The following is a 24,719-nucleotide window of genomic DNA, read 5'->3' on the forward strand; positions in this document are numbered from 1 at the left end:
TAATCGTCCCAACACTACTGTCTACTACCATTTTTTTTTGCTCAACACATACCTTCAAACACCCAGGCAATGCCGGACACACAGGCTAGTTCTTTATATATCAAATTTTGTTTTTAAAACTTGAATTCTGTCTGGAGAAGGCCTTGAAAATGGAGATTGGAAATCTGTATGAACTCTAATAATTAATGATTTTTTTATTTTTATTTTTTTATATATGTGTCGGCCATGTAGACCAATCTTCTGATCATAGCATCAACTTTTCAATTATAAAATATCTTTGGTTAAGCAGGATCTCTTCGCTACAATCTACAGATTATGGATGAGCGGATCACTAAATCCATGCATGATGGTTGTCATGGCTGCAGCATTCAGTTGATCTGTTTTTGTACAACAAATTCACCATGTTTTGAATACTGGCTGACTATGCATGGTGATTCAAAGCTGCTTCCGTTATGAGTACAAGCCATTTGCGGTTCCAGTAACAGACCCTGTAGCGGTGAGGGTCCCGAATCTGTTCAGCAATCCTGCTTCACCATCCTGATCCAGGTTTTGAGTTCGCCACTGTGACACGTTTCTTCCAGCTGGGTAGATGACTTTGTGGATAAAGTCACCTGAGTGATGGCGATATAGCAAACATTGTCTTTCTTGACTTTGCCAAGTCCTTTGACTCCGTGGATCATATATCTCTGTTCTAGAAACTCTAGGCTTATGGCTTTCAACCGCAAATGGTGAGATGGATCAGAGACTTCCTTGCTGGCCGTACCTTTCTAGTGTAAGTTAGCAGCTCTCTGTCTGATGTTTCTGAAAGCTTGGTATTGGATCTCTTGTTGCTTCTGATGTTTGCCAGTAACCTGCCAGAAGGCATCTCTAAGTAGGTTTTTCTTTTTACGGACAATGTCAAGGTTGTTGCTTCCAGAAGTGACTTTGAAAATATTCATGTCTCCATCAATTCAGAAAATGATCGAAACTATAGGATTTGACTCTCTCCATGTCAACAACTGCAACCACGTTTCAGTCAATATTCATCTCCCCCACCCCCGCACGCTAATGTTAGGATGGTATGAATAAAAAGCACTCTGGCTTGCAAAAGAAAAAATACTTGGGCAGTCCCATCAGCGTTTTCTGGTAGGGGCAGTAAACTAACCCCCTTCTCAATAGGAGAAGGCAAAGCCTAGGAGAGCGAACCTCTTAGAACTACATAGGAGCAAAGCCATTCCAAGACCAGTAGGAAAAAAAGCCATCTCAGCAATGGTCTGTTGGCTTTGATGCTGAGAAACACCCCTACTCCCAGTTTGAAGCATCACATGCAATCACATTTGTCATTCTTTCAAACAACACGCCACTTAATTTTGAATTTGGCTACTTAATTTTTGGATGAGGTTAAGCCTTCCAAAGACATAGAATTATGGTCAATTCTTCCTGTACTTCTACTGTCCAATGTCTTCGAACAGCAAGTAAGCCTAAATACTCAACTCCAATTTTAACTACTGAAATTTTAAAATGTCTAACTCTAATCGAAGAACATTTCTTCCACAAGTAATAATTTCTATATATTAGTGAAACTTTTGTATCCTTATCTTGTCTTCCTATGCACTTCATCTGTACGTGAATGTTCGAGATGGTGGGAGGGAAAATAACATAAGAGACATGATGGAAGAAATGGAATGATGTAAATAATTAAAAGAGAAAGCGGGAACAGATTGAGAATCATATATATATATATATATATATATATATATTATTTTTATTTTTTTATTTATTTTTTTAAGGAAGTCACCACTTATCAAAGCATGAAGGCCATTCGAGGATAAGGGTTAATGAATGCAAGTTTGTAGTGTAAATGGTGTAGATTAGGTAGAATTTAGATTATTTAAGGGGACGGCTCAACAAGAACTTGTTTACATTGGACTTGAAGGCTAGCATATTGTAGTCAGTCAGGAAGCAGGCCAGTGGAACAGAGAGTGAATTGTGATGTGTCTCGTATCGTATGACCTCCGGTCATTCAGAGGTGTAAACGAAGATGTGTGGAGCATGCAGAAGAGTACGTATTCCAGTAACATAAACTTGTAAATATGTATTTTCTTTGTTCAATTACTTAATTAGTTATTTACATTTGCCCTGTTTTATTGTGTAGATGATTTGGTACTCTGTACACTATTTAGAGTCGGTACTCTGTACACTATTTAGAGTCGGTACTCTGTACACTATTTAGAGTCGGTACTGTTATTGTTCAAGTGGACAGGCATTTGTAGCACTTGTGCATTAGTGTGAAGGCACAACTTTTTTGGTTTTCAATTGGGACATTTGGAGAGTGCATAGCAGGGGCAAACAAGTGTACATCAGGGGCAGAAAACTTTATTTTGTGTTTATAAGTTTCATATATTTATTTTAATTTCATAAATGTGTTACAAAAATTTTCTCAAAAAAAAAACTCATTCGAAAATTTCAGAATTTTAGCTTCATTACAAAAGATTTTTTGAATCTCTAATTTGTGTTAAAAAAACTGTATCTTGTGTTATAATTTATTTAAATCGATTTTAAGAAACAAAAAAACTCATTGTTATGAGATTTTCGATTCGATTCTAAAATTGCATTTGTCTGCCCCTGCTATGCACTCTGTAAATGTCCTAAATGAAAACCAAAATAGTTGTACCTTCGCACTAGTGCACAAGTTCTGCATCTGTTTCTTTGAATTCAGCAAAAATTTTTTTTTCTTTTTTTTCATGGATGAAATGTATAAAACAGAAAAATGTGCTAAATTTATAAAATTGGGCTGAAAATGTTTCTTTTCCCCTTGAAATGTAAATCAACTTAATTTAAAATTAGTGAAAAAGAAATCTAATTGCGTATCCGGGTTTCATACGAGTATTTATCTCCGGTTATTTTCTCTTTCTTGGCATCGAATGCCTCGTTGATTTTGATAAGTAAAAAAAAAAAAAAAAAAAAACAACAACAAAGAAAAAAAAATAAATAAATAAAAATAAACCTCCTGCGGGATTCTCTTGTTCCAATATTGAGAACGATTGCACGCCTCCTCATCTTTGCCAGTAGAACTCAGCATCATTTTAAGCACTGGAGTGGAAACTTCCCACTCATTTTCTTTTCGGATAACAAACTGCTCACAAGTGATGAACTGTTGCCAAATATGTTTGCTTTCGTGAAGTTACAGGTTAGCTGCCATTCATTCAAGTCGCAGACTATAATCTTTATGTCTCTATTCTATTAATTATGTGTATATGGTTATATATTTATATCTACAAGATTTATTTCTTAACTAATTATTTATTTATTTTTTTATTTTATTGCATTTTCACCTCAAACAAGGCATAGTGACACTTTGATGTAGGGGGCAACTATCTGGGATGTAAATTTGCAAGAGTACTATGTAGGGAGTTGAGCAACAAGATGTCTGCTTACATTACACTTTAACTTCTGCATGTCAGTACAGTCAAAGAAACGGGAACCCAGAAGGGAATTCCAAAGTCTAGCAGTCTTAGGGAAGAAACTATAGAGTAGAAGGCTTTCTTACATCTGGGGATTTCTGTGTAGGGGTGAGATTTTGCTGTTTGACGGGGGTATTTACGTCGAGGAGGTACAAGGGCTTGTAGTTTGTCAGAGCACTTACCATTAAAATACGTATAAAACAGGCAGAGAGAGGCAACGTAGCCTAGCTGACAGTTCGGGACCTATTAGCTTGGCGACTCTCTTTTGAACCCTGTCTAGAAGTAAGAAACTAGTAGCAGATGTACCAGCCCAAATGTGGCAACAATACTCCATACATGGGTGAATGGTGGCCTTGTAGAGATACAGGATATACTTAGGCATAAGTAATTAACCGATCATTATGAATTTTGGAACACAGTTGCTAGGAAACAAGAGGTTGTCTTAAGTGTCTAAGGTCTCTCTGTACAGGGGTTTGTCAGGACAACCTGGCATGAGGATAATTTTCCCTATAAGTAAACCCTGACTAAATATTCAAAATCACATTTTGTATTCGCAGCCGAAATAAGATTTCTTCGGTATGGCTAACCTACACTAGCTGTTATGAGGAATAGTGCATGTTCTCTAAGTGATGTTACCTCAACACAAAGCTGGATACTCCACCAGAAGAAACCAGTGTGTGTGTGTATGTATATATATATATATATATATATATATATATACACGAGCAAACACTTAATAAAACATGTTAAAAAACACTGTGAAATGAGTTAAAAACATATTTAATCTGAAAAGGAAACACTTGATAAGTGGATAGTCCTTAATCCGTGGAGTTTCAAAGAAATACTTTCCTTCTCATCAGAGGGTAGAAATTAGCAAAATGCGGGATCAGATTTTGCATGCAAAAGTATTTGATGAAACAACAAGTAAGACAAAGATCTTACTTGAAAACAAAAACAGTGAAGCAGAGGGAATATGGTGAAAAAAAAAAGGTGATTACACGTGAATGGATAGTCTGGTGGAAGATAAATAATCCAGTGATTTTATATATATATATATATATATATATATATAATTTAAATGAGATTAGAATAATAGTCTAAAGAGCTAAGTGTATTTTAATGTAATAGTGAAATTACTAGTTTAATTAAAATATAGGAAATGCTCGTTGTAATTTAGATATATAATAAGCTCGATAGTTAAATGTCCTAGAGCTAATTCAATATTAAGTAATGTGATTTATAATTTAAAAATTAAAAAAAAAATTTTTTAAATTTAAAAATCAAATTTTAATTAAATTAAAAATCAGTTTCACAAGAAGGAACAACAACAAAGTCAATTATCTGTACGATCGTTTCGGAAATCCGTGCTTTTTATTTGTGGTATACATGAAGTCACGTAGAACAATTATACATAGTTTTTTTGGTAAGCACGGTCTCCTCATCAGCAAATTTAGGAGGATTTCTATTGAATTTAACAGACACCAAAAATAAACCTAGCATTAAAAGTAAGGCAGATGAATCTGAAAAATTGAAATAAAAGGTTTGGATTTAAAATTTATAAGAAAATTAGTATAGGTTAGAGATAGAAATGAGTAGAAAAAATATATATTTTTTGAATTTACATAATTTGATTTAAAAATATATAGAGATAGTTACCTTTTAGTTTTTCTTTTTTTGAAATCAGGAACTGTGTTTAAAGTAGTCATTTAGATGTTTGCTATAGCTTTTTATTTTATTGAATGATGAATTTTAAAATGGCGACGCTGATTTTTAATTTAATTAAAATTTGATTTTTAAATTTAAAAATTTTTTTAAAAATTTTTAAATTATAAATCACATTACTTAATATATATATATATATATATATATATATATATCATCCACATACAGTACTGTTTCGCTGTTTCACAGCTCATCAGTGCGGCTAGACAGGAAACTACCTCAAGCCAGGATTGAAACCCGACCGTTTGTACGGCAGTCAAGGCTCCTAACCATTACGCTATTGGCGGCTGCTTGAACGAGTAGTGAGTTTAACGATGTTTTGATATCGTCTGAAATACCTCCGCTCGATTTGTTTACACAAAGATTCAGACGTCTCAAATTTTTGTAAAATTTTAATTAGTGAATAGATATTAATACTTATTCCTCCAAATTTAGTTTCTTTTTAGTATTTTAGAATTCTTTGGGGCATATGGAAAAAATTTCTTTTAAAATTTAAATATTTCAGATGTGTATTCAATTTGATCCATAGTATTTTTAGATAACAGTTAAGAGAGATTTTTTGAATTTCAATTTAAGACACTTAAGCTTAAAATCCAAAATTTTAGACATTTTCTACAATAAGCATAAGTATTCTACACATAAGGCTTAATATCATTTTCTCTTTATTTTATTTTAATGCTCGTAAGGAGACAAAGATAGTACAAGACTGTTTTGTTTGGGTAATTAATTTTACTTGTCCAGGGATGGGTTTTCTAGTTTTTTATAAATTTAAGACTTAAAAAAAAAAAAAAAAATTTAAAATAGGGAGGTTGGGGTGAAATAAAAAGAAAATAAAGACTCCCAAGTAAAGTTATTTTTAAAATAATTGTAACAAAATTATTTGTTTTTCATTTTTTTTGTTTTTCTCTCTTCTCTGTAATGCTGTTTTTGTTGCTAAAAGCATAGTTTGAATAGATGCATCTTAAATTACTTTTCTGGATTTTTGAGATGAGGCTTAGTTGTTTATTCATAATATTTGGATTCTTTGCACTACTGTTTTTATCTTGAGTCTCATTTTCACAACGTTTTGGTTGATGTAACCTCCAACCTTCTTCAGATGTATTTTGTCGATCTCAGAAATGTTTCTGCCAAACTTGTGGCGCAGTGGTTAGAGTAGTAATAAAATCAATTGTAAAAGTAGTTGAAGGTTCAATTCTCAGTATGGGTGACGGAAAAATACAATTGCAAATCAACTTAGGAACCTCATCCAATCATGGCTGACGGGATGAGAGTATGCTACCCTTGGAAAGTAAATAAAGGGCTCTGTTCGAAACTCCGTCCAAATTCCACAGTTCGATAGAAACATTCCAGAGTTCGATAAGATACACCTGAAGAAGTCGGAGGCTACATCGACGGAAACGTTGTGAAAAATGACTCAAGATGAGAACAGTGGTCTGAAGAATCCAAAAAAATACGCTTAAGTTACTTGTTCCATTTTTTTTTTCTATTTTTTTTTTATTCGTGTGTGTGTGTGTGTGTGTGTGTGTGTGTGTGTGTGTGTGTGTGTGTTTTCGTAAGCTCATGTTTGACAACTTAAAAATGTCGTACGTTGTTCAATTTCTATCTTTGCTTTTATTTTCAAAAAATATTTTTAATGAAAAGCAATTGCATTTACGATGATTCTTCAATAAATCTCGCTTTGTAGTTTTATACAAACCGGAAACATTCATCATTCTGGAAATAGTCTTTAAAAAAAAATGGTGCAAAGGGGTTTGAACAATTTTCTTTTTTCTTTAAAATGAGTCATTCAATTGTTGACAAACAAAACAAAAAAACAAAAACAATTAAGGTACCTCGTCCAACTTTTAATGTTCACTGGTGCGTTATTGAAATATTTATAGAAGGATTCTAAATTTCTTTTCGTTTTTTTTTTTTTTTTTTTTTTAAATTTATTTTGCTTTTTTTGGTATTTGTTTTTACTTTAACTGTGACTAAATATTCACCGTTAAATTGACCATTAAAGGTTTTCGGGTATGCTGAAAATGAATATCGCATTTAAATTTGGGGTAAACAAGTAGTTTTTTTTTTTTATATTAAGACCTTTATTATCCAATGTAATCTCTTCTATCTGAACGAGTACTGATGCGCATGCATATTACACCCCCCCATCCCCACGTTAAGAATGGCGACGGTTACTGAAATTCATTAAGTAATGCATTTGAAAAAAGTTCTTAATATCCAAGAAACTACTTGTTTGCTCCAAATTTGAATGTGATATTCGTTTTTAGCTGACCCGAAAAACCTGTAAAAGTTGCCATTTTATAGGTGAGTATTGAGTTGCAGTTAAAGTAAAAAAAAAAAAAAAAATATCCGTCTTACAAAATTTTTTTTATTATTATTGAAAACCTTGTATTTACTGATCTAAATGAGTTCCGGTTTAAAACTCTTTGAAAGTAAACAGTGTTACTTAATTTGAAAAAAAAAAAAAAAAAATGTAGGTCAAAACCTAATATCCGTAAACTGATTTTTGCAGAAATTATACTGAAAATAATTTTTTTTTTTTATAATACAATAAATTAAAATAAATGGAAAAGAAATTAAATGAATGTTTAAATAAATGTAAAAGAAAATCAAGGTTTCTTTCCGAATCCAGAGTTTCGGAAAAGTGATAAAAAGTTAAAAAATATATAACGAATATTACCAAAGGCAACATAAACTACTAATCTACCTAGCTGGATAGAATTTTAGTGTTTTTACTTAACGTAAAATGTTTATTCTGCTCGAAAAACAACTAATGTCAACCCGTCCACGCGCACAAAAATTGCCTCGCAGCAAATACATTGTGGCCATTTTTTTTCTTGTGCTCATGTACGGGTTGATATTAGTTGTTTTCGAGCCAAATAATCGTTTTATATTAAGTAAAAACACTACAAGTCTGTCCAGTTAGGTAGAAGAGTAACTTATGTTGCCTTTGGTAACATTTATTTGTTACATAGTTGAAGTTTAGACTACTTTTTTGAATCTCTGTGGATTGTACTAAAAAAACTTTTTTTTTACTTTTTTTTTTTGCATAAAATAAAGTAGATGTAATCAGGGCTCTATGGACAAATTGACAACTAAATATTTTCGTTTACTAGCCAAATAGAAAAGTTACTAGCCAAATCCATGTGATTTTTGGAATATGACATCTTCGTTCTGTGATGAGTACGTACGTTATGGAGACTTTTTTTTAAAAATAAATGTAATTTTAAATATGTGCCGAGATTTGAAGGTATAAACATTTGAATTTCTTCAGGTGTATTTAAGCAACCTTTGCTAAAAAAAAAAAAAAAAGCATCTATTGTTTTATTAAACCATTATTGTTTAAATAATTTCACTTTGCTTGTTTTATTTAAATAAAAAAGTTGAAAAGATATTTTTCACTCAGCAATGAACTTTGATTTTTCACCGACAATCTTTCAGTCACCAAAAGTTTTATTTCTAGTCGCCACTTGAAAAAAAAAATCACTCACAAATGCGACTGTTTTTCACTCAATAAAAAACCCTGATAATTAAAATAAAATTTGTATTTGAAAGTAATATTGCAACATTACACACGTGTTAACATGTAAGGACCCAACATGTTGTAGCCTCCATCGCAAAGAACTTAAGTGATAGGAAAGAAATTCAACTCAGTGTTTCAGGTTTTAACAGATGAACATTTATTTACAGGTACTTTCCTATCGCTTTCTGGCTACCTTGTAACATGTCTACCTTTTCCGTCTCTGTGATCCTTGGTCTCCGCACATAATTATCTTTTTCCTTACTGTGCTGTGACATCATCTCGCACATGGTTCGGTCATTTGCATACAGCTGCCATATGCATGTTAGCGTTCTGTTACAATATTAGCAGGGGTTTCAGATTAAGTAAAGGAATTTAATATAACAAAGTCTTTGAAGTAAGTAACACTGTTTATTTTGAGGCGTTTCAAAACTGAAAATCGTTTGAATTGATAAATATGCTAAATGGCCCAAACTCCATTTTTATTCATCTATTCATAATTCATATTTCCTAGTGAGAGCCCATGGATATTCCACAGTTGCCTTCTTGGTTGAAAATTAAATTTATTGAAACCTCCCAAAACTATGAAATGTAAGAATTTTAGATAATAGTTTCATTTTATCGTAAAATATTTGTTGTTAGATTCATTTTTACACATTTTCGTTAATAAGTTTACTTGCTAAAATTTTGTAATTAAATTGGAAAAAAAAAATCACTTGTCGTCTGCTTGTTTTAGATAAACAAAGATAGACATATTACTACTACTATTACTACTACTGCTGCGTCTAGTTTTGATGGATTGCATCCCTTTGATTTAGTGCATGTGTTTTGACAGTATTTTTATTCCATTTTATTATTTGTACTTTTTTTTTTTTTCAAACAAAATGAGTCATCATAGATGTAATTCTCAAAGTCATATAATTTTAAGTTTGAACTCATTTTTTTGTGTAGCATCCATATTAATATTCTTGTTTGACTTAATATTTTTCATTGTGTAATTTTTTCAAATTTACTTTTTCTTTTTCTTTTTAAGAATTACAAAATCATGATAGAAAAAGAATGTAATGATTAAAAAAAAAAAAAAAAAAAAAAAAAAAAAAACCCAGAAGATACAGGAATTTCAAGATTTAAATCACTTTCAAATTCATATCCTAAACAAAACAGGACATCATTCTTAATTGTTAAAAAAGAAAAAAAACTATATCGTAGGCCAAAAACCCATGCAGTTTAAATCGGAGATTTTACTTTGTCAATAAATTATTATAAAATTACTTTGTTAATAAATTATAAAATTACTTTGTCTAAAAATTATTATAAATTCGTTTGTCTAAAATTATTATAAAATTACTTTGTCTAAAATTATTATAAAATTACTTTGTCTAAAATTATTATAAAATTACTTTGTCTATAAATTATAATAAAATTGCCTTGTCGATAAATTATAATAAAATTGCCTTGTCGATAAATTATAATAAAATTGCCTTGTCAATAAATTATAATAAAATGATTTATTTTGAGAATTATTATAGCTGCATTTAATATTGAATATTTAGCTTGTCTGTCTAAAAATTAAACTTAGGTCCTTCTGTGAATTGGTCTGATTTATGTTGTTCAATAAAAAAAAATTTAGTATACATTTTTTTTTTCATAGTTACTTCATGTAGACAATAAAGTGAAACGTGTTAGACATGTAAAGTGATATTTTGTTTAAAAAAAAAAAAAATAAGCAAAAAAAAAAAAAATCTTTATTTGATGATTTTCTATGAAAATGTTTTTTCTTTTCTTAAATTTCAGTTTTTACAGGTGAAATGATCTTCACATTTCATATTTTTTAAGTTTTGTTATTTGATCCGCACGTTATAAACACATTTTTTTCAGATGATTTATGTATGTAACATATATTTAAGAACAAACTCATCATTTTGTGAAATATATCTGAAATCGGTTGTAAAACTTAACATTCCACTATTTATAGTCGAGCCATGTTTGTTGCCACACATTGACACAGTGTTTCAGCTGTATCTGAGTTTTGCTCTATGCTAAGAATGTTAAGCTATGCCCTTTATTTAATCGACCGACTGTTCTTGTTCCTATAGCTATGTCTACAAGATGCTCTGACACACACATAGGACGCTTGTGCACATCTTGTTAAACGTTAAAAATTTTATGTAACATTTTAATTTGTACCTGGTGCTGCATTTATCCTAGTCAAATTAAGCCATCTTCCTCTAGAAGTGGAAGTTTCTAGGGAATTAAATTCATAAGGGGTGCACAATTGCATGTATATTAGCTTAAATCTCCACATTTTAGAAATATCTGAAAAGGCGTATTTAATTAAAAAAAAAAATTGTTTATACTGCCTCTCCTCATCTCACACACTGAGTCACCATCCATCAAGGCCAAAACCACTCAAGGATAAGAAAACACAAGGCGGTATTCTTCATCATTCAACTGAATTCGATGAGAGAATTAAATCCTTGCATGCTACATATTCAAAGTTGCTAATCAAGAAAACAGCAATTCTTTCCTCTTTGTCATAAACATTGTTCATGAAATGTGAACACTAAAGGATTTAACATAGTATGCAGTAAGATTCCTGAAGGAAGCTGAAACTTGATCTATGGCTGGTTCCTAAAGGAAGCCGAAACTTGGTCGATGGCTGGTTCCTAAAGGAAGCCGAGACTTGATCGATGGCTGGTTCCTAAAGGAAGCCGAAACTTGGTCGATGGCTGGTTCCTAAAGGAAGCCGAGACTTGGTCGATGGCTGGTTCCTAAAGGAAGCCGAGACTTGGTCGATGGCTGGTTCCTAAAGGAAGCCGAGACTTGGTCGATGGCTGGTTCCTAAAGGAAGCTGAGACTTGGTGCACCAGTTTCCTGAAGGGACAATGGCTGAAATGTTATGCAATGGCAACCAAATCAAGACATTGATGACTATAAATAAAGGAAGTTACTATTTCTTATATTAAATATTTAAAACAAAAATCAAAATGAATGCGAATTTTCAATTTGTATTTTTTTTTTGTCTTTTCTCTATCGATCAATTATTTTGTGAAAAACGATTTTCATATATTAAAAAGGGACTAAGCAAAAAAAAAAACAAAAAACGCTTGACCGATACGCAACTGTCGTCGAATGGAGATGGACTCTCTTTTTCTCTTGTACAGTGCTATACTCAAAAAGAAGATGGAGCCCCAACATTGACAGAAGAACTGTGCGGTCTTACATAAACATTCCTCCTCCTCCACCACCACCTCCTCCGCCTCCTCCCGAGCTCTTAGAACAAGCCTCGTATGGACACTTGGTGGCCACTGTCCTTCCTGTCCGAAGGACTAAAACCTCCTCTTCTGTAGCAGGTGAACTGCAGCCTCTCTCTTTATCTTTTGCCCTCATTGCACACACATACACCTCCCCAAAATGCTTTAATGTCCGTCAGTGCTCTGTCTCTCTACCTACCTATCTATCTATATATAATTATTGTAATGGCTGAATTCTTTGTTGTTTCTTTTACTTGGATTTTTAACCAATGGCAATATTTAACAAAAAATATCTTATCAGCCATAACATTTTTTTTTTTTTTTTTAAACTACATCTGATTAAAAAAAAAATTGACAACATACGATTAATCATACTGAAACCAGCAACATCTTAGTTTCGTAAATATCATGTGTCTAAGGACTTACAATTGGTTGGTGGATATAATTAAAAATTTCGTAAGTTAAAAATTATAACCCCCGTCCTGCCGGGTTCTCTTATCAAAGTATCTTTATAATTCATGTAAATTTACTTCCAACTAGATCCAAAAATTCGGAACCTTAGAGTGCAGTTACCCGCCTTTTTTTTTTTTTTTTTTTTGCCAAAAAAATGGTGACTTTAACACCTGTTGAAGGTTACACCGACCGAAACGTTGTGGAGATAATACTCAGGATGAGAATAATTGTCTGATTAATCTAAATAATACAGATTTAAAATCAAATGTTTATATAATTATTTCATGAACACTCGTCAGAAAAGAATATGTTCAATTGATTGAATCGGAAAAATTGATAAAGTGATTTGATGAAGTAGATGCTGTGTCTTTTGGCTTGGATCAAGGTGTAGCATCTGTTTTGGTGCCGCACTTGATTTTTTTTTTTTTTCTCTCTCCTTGTGAAGAAAATATCTTTCTAGACTGCGACAATTAATGGGCATTTTGGATCGAGACGGAAATAAAAATTGTCTCTATCCAGAGTACCCCCCCCCCTTTTTTTTTTTTTTTTTTTTTTTTTTAGAAGCTGAATTTTCCCCACAGTAAAAACTGACTCTGTGTCTAACTCTGCACTCGTGGGGAGGCAAGTAAATAAGGATTAAGCTAAAATACTGTTATTAGTATAGACAACCATGAAGAAAAAAAAATTGTACGTCAAATCTTACTTATTTTTCAGTGTAGATCTATAATCGACAATGTGCTTTACATGTTAACATTTCACATTTAAAAAATATTTTATACTAACAGATGTACCTGACGTTGCCCGGTATTAAACGTAACGTTAAATTCCTTAAAAAAAGTTACAAAAAACAAAAAAAAACTGAAAGAAACTGAGACATGTTGTTGCGAATATTATGTTTTTCTAAAAAAAAAATTTCACTTCTTGTAAGTAAAATAAAAAATACTCAAGCTGAGATCAAAGCCTAAAGACAGTAAGCCAAGTACGATAACCACTAGGCCAGCTTGCTTTGCTTCATAAAAAGTGTTTTCAAACCTACTTATTCTTAACATAAAGAAACTGTCATGTGAACGATTCACGGATGTGCAGTCATGAAACAGTTGACATACAGATAAAAATCTGATGACCCAGAAGTACCAATTTTTCAATTTTGATCCATTTGTAGCAGCCCATTTTTCCCCCGGATTAAAACCGATTAAAAAGTTTTCCACACATCTCAATGTCCTTTATACTAACTTTCAAGTCTGTAGATCAAAAATTCCTTAAGTATATAGGTTGACAATTGTCCTCACACACATTCTCACTATTATAGATATATAGATTCTTTTTCAATGACCGTTTATGATAATTAAGTTAGGGAATCGTCTGTACAAAAAAAAATCAAAAAAATCTAGCAACAACAAAAATAATAAAAGGATAAAAATGTGACCCTATTGACAATTGCCAAAATTTGCTGATTATTTCACATCAAAATTAGCTGAGAAAAAACATTCAACTCTGAAGTGACTTATAAAGTTTTTTTATTTATTTATTTTTTTTTAGATACCATTGGCCTGTGATAACTATCCACCTTTGATCTTAATAATTGTTGCAATATTTTTTGCGTAAGAGTATGATTAAAGAAAGTCGGAAGGTTCTACTCATAGACACTGGCAATAGAAACTGATCAATGAAATGGATCCACATTCTGTTAGCAACCAATCAGAAACCAGAATTGCTCCTTAAAAATATTGAATCTTTTAGCATTCCCTGCACATAATTTTTCGCGTCCACACAAGAAAGATCTTTGCTCTTTGCCTGCGAAATTTTAAAGTCAGTGACCTGTACAGAACAGCTACCCACTGAAAATTCTTCATCTCCAGGACTTGTATAGAATAGTTACCCATCGTAAACTCTTCTGAAATTAAACATGGCTTTCTATTCAAAATCTTTCAACGTTGTTTATTTCTTTTTCTAATTTAATTGATCGGACATAATTCTTTCTTTCTGATGTGGATCAATGGATGACAAGTTCATAAATATGTACTTAAAAAATAAAAATAAAAATCTGTTGCCATTGGTTAATGCCATTAAAAAAAAATGTACCTAGAAACACTTATTATTTGGAATGTCCAGTTCTGTGTCCTCTTTGCTTTATTCCTGATTTTTAGCATTTTTTTTTTTTTTTTTTACCAGTGATTTTTGCAATTCTGCTTCAGTGATTTTTATATTATATTTATTACGTGTTATATATATCAAATATCGTCATCATTGTACAACTCTTATATTCGTCCTATTTCCTGCATCTCTTGTCTTCCTCGTTTTCTTTCCTTTGTATCCCATTAAAAGCACCCAATCCATTCTATATTCTTGTAATTTCTTTTTTCTTCTGTCATATTCCTCTTTTGTTGATCCAATTTGGTGCTTCTTTACGATAACACAGTGAAAAAAAAAAAAAAAAAAAAAAAAAAATTTTATTTTTTTTAATTGGACAATTTTCCAAGTGAATACACCGACAATCATGGCCTCTTAGAATATCTATGCATTTCAATAATGAACAAGTACTTTTTTTTTTTTTTTAATACTTATAGCATGATACGCTTACAGATGTAGTTATGTTGTCTGTGCTAAACTACAGCAACATAGAAATCCTCGGCGCTCCCTATCTTGCCTTGATAGAGTTCATTACCAGCTTCAAAACTTAGTAGGTGATGTCCTTTTCTCTTCGCTGCAACCTCTTTCCCACAGAAGGGACGTTGCAAGCCTACTCTGCTCTTTTATTTTCATGGCAAGTACTCGTCTGAGCTCTAATTTACGATCCCCTCTTAAACTTTCACAAAAAATACTCGACTAACTACAGCCACTATATATAATTTCCCCACACTCTCTATCTGTGCTTAAATCCAAACGCAGATTCCATGAACAAAGCTTCATTCCTAGAAATGCCTGCATGTGGGACATTGTTCCATTGGCCTCCTTCTCAGCTGATTACAATATGGTAGCCTATAAGTCCAATATAAACAAATTCTTGTTGAGCCGTCCCCTTAAATAATCCAAATTCTACCCAATCTACACCATTAATGATTACTACACTACCACCTTATATTCATTAACCCTTATCCTCGAGTGGCCTGCGGACTTTAATAAGTGATGACTACCTTAAAAAAAAAAAAACACCTGAATTATGAGTGAATAGCAACTTTTGTGCAACTAAACCTATATAATTGTGCACATGTTTGTATGTATTCATTCACTGCATAAGCTGTGATCGCCCATGCACGTTCGATGCATCATTCCAACGCCAGCAGTTACAATTATGTTGTCTTTGTTACTGCAATAACAAGAACTTCTCTCTCCAAGCAAAACCAGTATTGGTGTTTTATTTTGAGAATTACAATGAAACCCGTTTTTTTTTTTCTACTCAACGACAGGCCTGCAAATCAAGAGAAGTTATATATGGCGCATAAGCCTGAAGAGTCCTAGAGTGGATAAAATGCGGAATATTCAGTGTAGCTTAATCGCCATATATATTTTATAACTTACTAACTAGCTCTACCTACGTATTGAGCACTTTTGAAGTAAATACTTAAAGTTTATGCATAAATTTATACTTTCGTATATTAATTTTATGTGAGTAAATTAAGTAGTTATATATATAATAATAATTAAGCTACACAGAACCTTCTGCATTTCATCCTTATAGGTACATGGAAGATGTTGTGTAGCTTAATTGCCATAGTTATTTTCATAACTTACTACCTAGCTCTGCTCACATATTATCCTGTCTTGACAGAGTTCAATATAGACTTCGTAGCCTAATGGGGGATGCTCTTTTCTCTTCCCTACAACTTCTTTCCCCACAGAAGAGATGTTGCTAGCTTTATCGTTATTTTCATGGCAAGTGCTCATCTGCGCTCCAATCCATGGTCCCCTCTCACCAAACCTTCACAAAAGCACTCGTCTAGCTGAAACCACTATTAATAATTTCCCCCCACTCTTTATCTGTGCCTAAACCTAAATGTAGATTCCATGAACAAAGTTTCTTTCTCAGAACTGCACGCCTGTGGAACTCTGTTCCATTTCCCTGCTTTCCAACTGACTACAATTTGGTCGTCTTCAAGTCCAACGTAAATAAATTCTTGGCGAGCCGCCCCCTTAAGTAATCCAATTTACCAAATTTCCACTACTAATGATTACTATGGTATTGTCCCATCGACTACTGTACACTTGTTAACCCTTATCCTCGAGTGGTCTCCAGGCCTTGATAAGTGGTGACTTCTATAAAATATGCATTTGCAAGATTGCAAAACTGCAACTTTCTTAATATTAACCTGTAGCTATCTTTGATCAGAATACTTGAAATTGTTTGGCTGAAAACCAATACCAAATTCTCAATATGTTATTGATGTGCTGCAATATGCAAAAATGATTTAAAATTTTTGTTTAAAAAGAGGTGATTATAATTTTTATAAAGCATTAAGTGGTATACAATCACATGAACCTCATTATCTAAGAATCAGCCGCATTGTAGGCTCCCCCCCCCACACACATTACTGCTCTTGTTGGGAGAAGTGATTCCATCTCACTATCCTTGAATCCTGTATTAAGTATAATTGTAAACTGAAAAGAAGTTACCTACCTACCTACCTGTAGCGGCATTTACTGAAGATGGGTTGAGCCAGCTCCAATGGTGTTAACCGCATCTTATCAAAGCCATCCATCCTTCTCGGCTGGCGGCAGAGTCGACAGCATGATCCAGCCATTCACAATTCCAGTGATGAACACCAAAAACGCGAGGACCAAACATGATCTCCATATCTGCTTTGACTGTTGCGAACCAAGTCTTAAGTTGACTACGTTTATGCTTTTTTCACCAAATGGGCGCATTGGGCGCCACCAATTGACAAATTCATCCCCCGGCCAGTGCAGCACATGACTAAACCACTGGAGTCTCCTTTTCAGCAGAGTTTCCTCCAGACCAAAGATTACAAACTTACATCTAGCACGTATGGTCGAGTTAGGGATTTGTAAAAACTTTTTTTCATCAAGATACATAGATATTTTAAGAGTATTGGAGTATTCACTTTTAAAATTCTATTAAAAAAAAAGAAAAAGTCATCCTTCATTTTCATTTCAAGCTTAAAGTTGCATGATCAGTTGAAAATAAAGACGTCTTGTTTTCCACGTGCAATTCTTTTTCAGTGTAAACATATACATAAATTATAATATGTATGAAGAAATAAGTTTCTTTGTTTTTTTTTTATTTTGTTAACTCAATCGTTGCTTATAAAATGTATGGAAATAATTTTTTTATTTTTTTTTTATTTTTTTAATTTTTTTTTTTTAATTTTTAGATTTAACTCAATCGCTCCTTATAAAATGAATAAAGAATTCTTTTTGTTTTTGTTTACTCGATTGCTTTCGTTCTGGTCATCACACATCAACAACTGGAAAACGCTTCCAAAATGCTAAACACCACAATTTCCAGTTTAAGTGTTACTTACATAATTTTTTGTAAAATTACATTCTAATTTAACTACAGTTCTACTGCACTGACAGGGGATGGGGCGTTTTTGTAAACTAGATTCCTCATACGTGTACCAGAGCCAACTATTAGATCTGATCAACAGGAGAACGGATAACTATCAAAAACTGTACACTCCAGAAACTGTCGGGATGGATAGCTAATCAGCACATAATTGTATGATATTAATTTATTCTATGCAATATATTTGGTATAAATCATATAAAACTGAAAACAAACTTGTTTTCAATTTTTCGTTTTTAAAATAAAATGGAAGATTGTTTGCATTTCTGTCCTGCGTAGAGTTCACACTAGATATTCATTTCTATGATTGTCTTGGTGGCTTTATTTGAATTCCCATATGTGGACAGTCATCCTCTTGAGTTTCATCTTTGCAGTTGGAATCCACATTAAGATGCATTGATGAACTACAAATACTTTTTTACCATTTTCATTTATTAACTGAACTCAAAAAATCTCCAGTATTTATGTGGGGCTTTATTTATTTATATCAAGACTTATATAGTGTCTATCCGCTTCTCCAGTGTAAACATACCCATTGAAATATAGATGATGTCGTTTGCACTAATGCTACCAGTGCTACTATTATAGTTTTTTTTTTTTTTTCTAATCTATGAACACCTTTTTACAAACACAAAAATGCCAGTCGCCATTATTAAGACAATGTTATATTCAGGTGGTCATATGAAACACTTAGCGACCTGTGATCTAATTTTGTGTTTTGTTAACAATTTCAATTTTTTTTAGAAGCTTTTTCTCTAATACATAATTTCTGAACCAATGAGAGCGTTTTAATACTTGGTCAGTTGACCAATGAGAGCGTTTTAATACTTGGTCAGTTGACCAATGAGAGCGTTTTAATACTTGGTCAATTGACCAATGAGAGCGTTTTAATACTTGGTCATGTAACCAATGAGAGCGTTTTAATACTTGGTCATGTAACCAATGAGAGCGTTTTAATACTTGGTCATGTAACCAATGAGAGCGTTTTAATACTTGGTCATGTAACCAATGAGAGCGTTTTAATATTTGGTCAATTAACCAATGAGAGCGTTTTAATAATTGGTCATGTAACCAATGAGAGCATTTTAATACTCGGGTTGGTATAACCAACAATGAGGGTTTTAATACTTGGCCATGTAACCAATGAGAGCATTTTCATACTCGGATTGGTATAACCAACAATGAGGGTTTTAATACTTGGCCATGTAACCAATGAGAGCATTTTCATACTCGGATTGGTATAACCAACAATGAGGGTTTTAATACTTGGCCATGTAACGAATGCAGAGCTTTAATATTTCATCTGTGGATTAAGCAGAATTTCATATCTTCACTCTCCAACAAGCAAACTGACAAAACTTAATTTTGCCAGTTTCTGAAAAAGTTGTACAGAATGAAATGTGTTAAATACAGATTTTCAAAAAATATATAATTTTTCTGACCTTTTTCTTCATCCATATTATAATTACATTGTTATTACTTTCGCTCGTAATTTGATATGTTGTCTTTTTGGAAATTTACTGATTTTCAGTTTTTGTTGATTGTGAGTTTTGAGAAATCCAATTTGCCTTTTTAAAATTCTCTTTTCTCTTATTTTGGTAAATCTTACTTTGTTTTTATGTTAAAGTAAGATTTTAGTTCTGGAACTATGTTGAACAGGGTTTCAAATTATTTTTCACTTAATACCTTGGAAATGTCTACCCCCTCAAAAAAAAATAAAAAATAAAAATAATGTCTGATTCTGAATGTTTCTTTTCTTTATTTCTGCTTGTTACAACCAAACTGGCCCCATTTTAAATTTTTTCTTCATTAAAACTTACACACACACTCAAAAAAAAAAATTTGCCTATACCATGTTAGAATACATGTCTTATTTAATTTATAATTGATAAAAAAATATTTTAAAATACACTTCATACAATTCTTTTCGTGTTTTGAAAAAGATAAAATATGTTTACAAATGAAAACTTATTTCTTTTACTTTAACGCCATGTTGTATTTGTATTGTTTCAGCATTTCTTTTAAATTTTATTTGGTGTTGCATATTTTTTTTTTTTTTGTGACGGATGAGCCAGACATTTTACCATCCTATCAAACACTTATTTATGAAAAACAGACTTTTAGTTACAAAAAGACCTAATAACCATAATCGTATGTTTCTCTAACACTCCTGAACACTATCCAAGTCTTAAAATGTTGAACCAGCAATGTAGAATGATTGGCTTTGAGTTTTAAAAAAACAATTTTTTTATTATTATTAGTGAAACGTATGTAAACTATTCTATTTTACCTATAAATTGGACTTTGGCAGGTACTATTACTCTTGAATGGAATGAACTTCAGTGAAAAAATGGGGTGGTTTCGTATTCCTCAAAACTCTCAAATTGAAGTGTAATCACCAATACTTGATTGGTTAGTCAATGAGCGGTTTAATACTTGGTTGGTTAACCAATGAGCGTTTTAATACTTGGTTGGTTAACCAATGAGCGTTTTAATACTTGGTTGGTTAACCAATGAGCGTTTTAATACTTGGTTGGTTAACCAATGAGCGTTTTAATACTTGGTTGGTTAACCAATGAGCGTTTTAATACTTGGTTGGTTAACCAATGAGCGTTTTAATACTTAAAGTCTGATTTTCATAATGTTTTGTAAGAATGTGACATCTTTTGTGTTTTGTGTTTTAATTAATTTCTTGTTTTCTTACTGAGATTCTTGAGATACGTTTTTTTTATATTATATTTCATTAGAATTGTAGATTTTCCAAGATTTGCAGAACAAAATATTTCGTTGACGTTAAATATGTTATGTATCGGTGTTTTTAGTGATTTTAATTTGATCAGACATGTTTATTTGTTGATTGATGACTTAATTTATTGCATCTTTGATGACTTATAAAGCGTACATTTTGGTCAATGAGACTTTCCTGAGTACAATGTGTGGAAATAAAATAGTTTTTTTTTTTTTTTTTTTTTTTTCCCCCAACTTAATCTGAAAAAAAATCATGCCCTAAATTTAATTTTTAACAAATTTGCAGTGTTTAAGATTGAACAATGCATTCAGAAATTATACTTTAGAAATTTGTGGAATTGTTATCTTTTTTTTGGGGGGGGGGTAAAGTAAAATAGATGATTTTCCAACATAATATAAGAGGCACTTTTTCAGTGTGCATCCATCAATTTTTGTGACCATAAGAAATACATTGCAGAATTTCTTTCATTTTAATATTAAAATATCTTTTTTTTTTCTTTTTTTTTTAAATAGAAAATATTGCATTAATAGTAAATAACTTTCCTACAAATAAAACCTGCTGTGACAGGAAATTGAACCCCAAACCTTGAGATCTTCTACAAACTGAGCTATTTAAATTTTCTCATAAATAGATTTTTAGCACATTACCTTAAACAAAATAATTATAGCTTTGATGTTAGGTCATTGATTTATGATTTACATCGGGGGGGGGGGGGGGGTTTCAAAACCTCTAAAAATGTATAATATATAAAAAACTATATGTTGATGGACTATATATAAATATGTAATTCTAAAAATACCCCTTATAATATCAGTGGATCTACTCCACTTAAAAAAAAAAAAAAAAGAAAAAAAAATGCTTTCCTTCTGAGGATGCGACTCTCTGATAGTGAATTCTTTCCCCTTCTCCACAATAAAACAAAAAAAAAAAAATTTGATAACCTAAAATGAGGCTGGACAGGCCCCCCAAAAAATGAACACGATGGTATCGATGTTTGTTGGAAATTGAAAAGCCATAATGAAAGCTAATATTTCAGATAAAATAAAGAGCATTTAAAATTAAAACACACCAAAAAGTGATGCGGGTAGATTGCAAAGTAACTTTTATTGCCTATGGTAACATTTATTTGTTGTGTATTTGACTTTTTACCACTTTTTCAAATTGTTGTGGATTGTAAAACATACCAAATTTTGTTTTGAAAACTTTAATTTTGTCTAGAGAAGGCATTGAAAAGGCTTGAAAATAGACATTGAAAATCTGTACAAACCCTGAACAGTAGGATAGACCTGCACAGTCACAGCAGATGCTGTAATTTGGCAATAGTCTATTTTCATGGTCTTTTGAGATGTGCCTGCCCATAGATTTTGAATTTTTCTTTTCTTTTAGATCCCTTTACTCAATACAGTAGGACCCCAGGATACGATGGCCCTAGGATACGTTTTTTTTTTTTTTTTTTTTTTTTTCCCCCAAGTTACGATGTGGAATGCAATGTTTTTATCGCCCCTGGTTATGGTATTTGCCCCGCCTTACGGTGTTATTTATAATGTTATTTGATTATATACATGTGCATTATATACTTTACTGTATTTTATTACTAATTTTTAATATGTACTGTATAAAATTTTGCTTAGGCCCCTCCATACGGCGATTTCACGTTACGATTCCAACCCTCGAACGGATTAATACCATATCCTGGTTTTACTGTACTCTAAAGAATTTATTTTTAATAGCAGAGTTATGGTAAAAGAATATTGTAGAATATACTCAAACAACAAAATTTTGTTAAATACTCCTTAAAATTATACTTTTGTAGAAGTTATTTTTCATTATATATTATTTTTTATTGGAATCCTTTGAGATGAGTAATTTGTATATTTATTTATTTATTTATTTATTTATTTATTTATTTGCCGACTGTTATCCTCATCTTTATAGGTGTTGTTTCACAATGTTTTTGCCAACTATTCCTCTGGCCTTTTGTAAGGTGGTTAACCGCAACAGGATAGGAATGCACAGGAGTGGCACAGTGGATAGAGGCGTTGAGTCTCTACGGTTCCAGGTGAGCATTGTCTGAAGATAGCGGTTTCAATCCTACCCAAATCAGGCCAGAGGATTAGTTGATCAAAACGTGGTGAGACAACAACTACTATGGAAGAAAGTAATTGCTGAGGATACAGTTTGGAGACTCGCCATTTCTATTCCGTCACGGTTAACCATCTGATGAAGGCCAGAGGAATAGTCGGCCGAAACGTTGTGAAACTATAACAACAACTATGAAGATGGGGATAACAGTCCGCAAATAAATAATTTTTCATTGTTATTTTATTTTCTACACAATTCCAACACGCACTCGACCACTCTCAAGTGATAATTGTTAACTGAGATAGAGATTTTTTTTTTTCTATTTTTGTCTATTATGAGCACACTGTTGTGGAGCGAGTCACATAGATGTTTGGCTCACTCCACTTAATATTTGCCTGTAGAAAATCTCATAGACCAAAATATAGGCTATATGAATCGTGAAAGAAAACATAACAGTTTAAATATTTTCTGTTTCTTTTTTAACAATATTTATGAACTGTCTGACATTTCATTCTAATATTTACTTACATTATTTTAAAAATAATATTATCTTTTGAATGAGGTTACAATTTTGTGGGTTATTTCAATTATTCAGACTACTGTTCTTATCTTGATTGTTATTTGCACAATGTTTCGGTCGATGTAACCTCCGACCTGCTTAAGGTTTATCTTGTCGAACTCTGAAAATCTGCACTGAATTTCAGACGCAACCCATTATTTAATCAACGGGGGTAGCACGTTCTTGTTCCGTCAGGCATGACTGGATAGAAGTATTAAGAATCCAGTTGCATCTTTGTTGCCTGTTCTACAAATATTTTAATGGAATTCATACATATCCCTGACAAACCTTCTTAGCAACAAAATTTCACCCCTTCACAGTTGAGGTCCCTAAATGCCAGAAAGCTTTCTACTCTAATAGTTTCTTCCCTCGAATAGCTAGATTTTGGAATTCCCTACCTGCTTCTCTGACTGTGCTGGTATGCAGAAGTTTAAAAGTAACGTAAAAACCAACATCTTGTTAATCTTTCCTAGGCCTGGTCCCAAATAGTAGCCCCTTACGTCCAAGTGGCGATATTCTTTATTAGGTGTGAACGTGGGTAAAAAAAAAAAAAAAAAAAAGGATGGGGGGGGGCAATTGGCAATAACACTTAAGAAAAGAACAATAGTCTGACGAATACAAATAATACAAATACTCGTATGAAATATTTATTATCGTGAGGTTTAAATTTGTATCCATTTGTTGTAAGTTATGTGTTATAATATTTGATTTTGAAAGACTCTCCTTCAGGAATTGGAGTTTGTGAGTATGCTGTGAAATTAGCCTCAGTGTTTAGGTAGTTTTTTTTTTTTCTATGCCCATTTTTAAGTTCTTTAAAGCTCTTTTTGAAGTTTAATTTGAGACCTGTTCCTTTTTCTAAAAATTTTTTTTAAAGGACTTTGCAAGCAAATACAAATCGGCATCAGTATTCAGATAAATACACTCTTGTAAATGTTGTGTGTATGTGTGTGTGTATTATTATTATTTTATTCAATTTAGGCAAACAAAATTACCATTAGTTGCGACAATAATTTGATGACATCTTTCTAGACTTTAACAATAGATTTAAAGATCATGCCTTGACTTAAGACCAGAGGCTGTTTTTGTCACCTGATGATGAAGTATTTTTTTTATAGACTGAAACAGTAAATTTATTGTCGTGATTAATAATAATTTTGTTTACCTAAATTGAATAAAATAGTTTGCTCTTTTTATTGAGCACTATCATCAACCTTGTGAAATTCAATGGTTTTTGGATATTTTTAACCTTGATCTATATCTCTCTCTCTCTCTCTCTCTCTCTCTCTCTCTCTCTATATATATATATATATATATATATATATATATATATATATAATATATATATAAAATGAGAAAAAAAATTGCAACAGGGTATGTGGAAAGAATCTGTATTTTGCTTCTGGCTTCTTGGAA

General features: G+C 32.1%; 1 protein-coding gene and 1 long non-coding RNA gene across 24 annotated transcripts in view; one reads left to right on the top strand and one right to left on the bottom strand.

Annotated features, from left to right (window-relative positions):
* Positions 1 to 24,719, top strand: part of LOC145261268 (phosphatase and actin regulator 2-like) — an 858,751-nt gene that overhangs the window by 109,098 nt on the left and 724,934 nt on the right. For 7 of the 23 annotated variants that reach the window (XM_080119715.1, XM_080119718.1, XM_080119719.1 and 4 more), the window contains exon 2: positions 11,850 to 12,038. The exons of 10 other annotated variants lie outside the window; for them this stretch is intronic. In XM_080119715.1, coding sequence (XP_079975841.1) covers positions 11,850 to 12,038 — 189 coding nt within the window. Of the gene's footprint in view, positions 1 to 11,849; positions 12,039 to 24,023; positions 24,048 to 24,719 lie in introns of all 23 variants that reach the window. 6 more of the 23 variants (XM_080119712.1, XM_080119716.1, XM_080119713.1 and 3 more) reach the window with 1 other exon arrangement.
* Positions 14,841 to 21,065, bottom strand: LOC145261271 (uncharacterized). Its single transcript, XR_013864438.1, has 2 exons — positions 15,546 to 21,065; positions 14,841 to 15,489 (listed from the first exon to the last, which is right to left on the bottom strand). It is a non-coding gene; the product is annotated as an uncharacterized LOC145261271 (long non-coding RNA).

This window comes from Euprymna scolopes, chromosome 37 (genome assembly GCF_053919585.1).
Source record: "Euprymna scolopes isolate OS-2025 chromosome 37, ASM5391958v1, whole genome shotgun sequence".
Lineage (NCBI taxonomy): Eukaryota > Metazoa > Mollusca > Cephalopoda > Sepiida > Sepiolidae > Euprymna > Euprymna scolopes.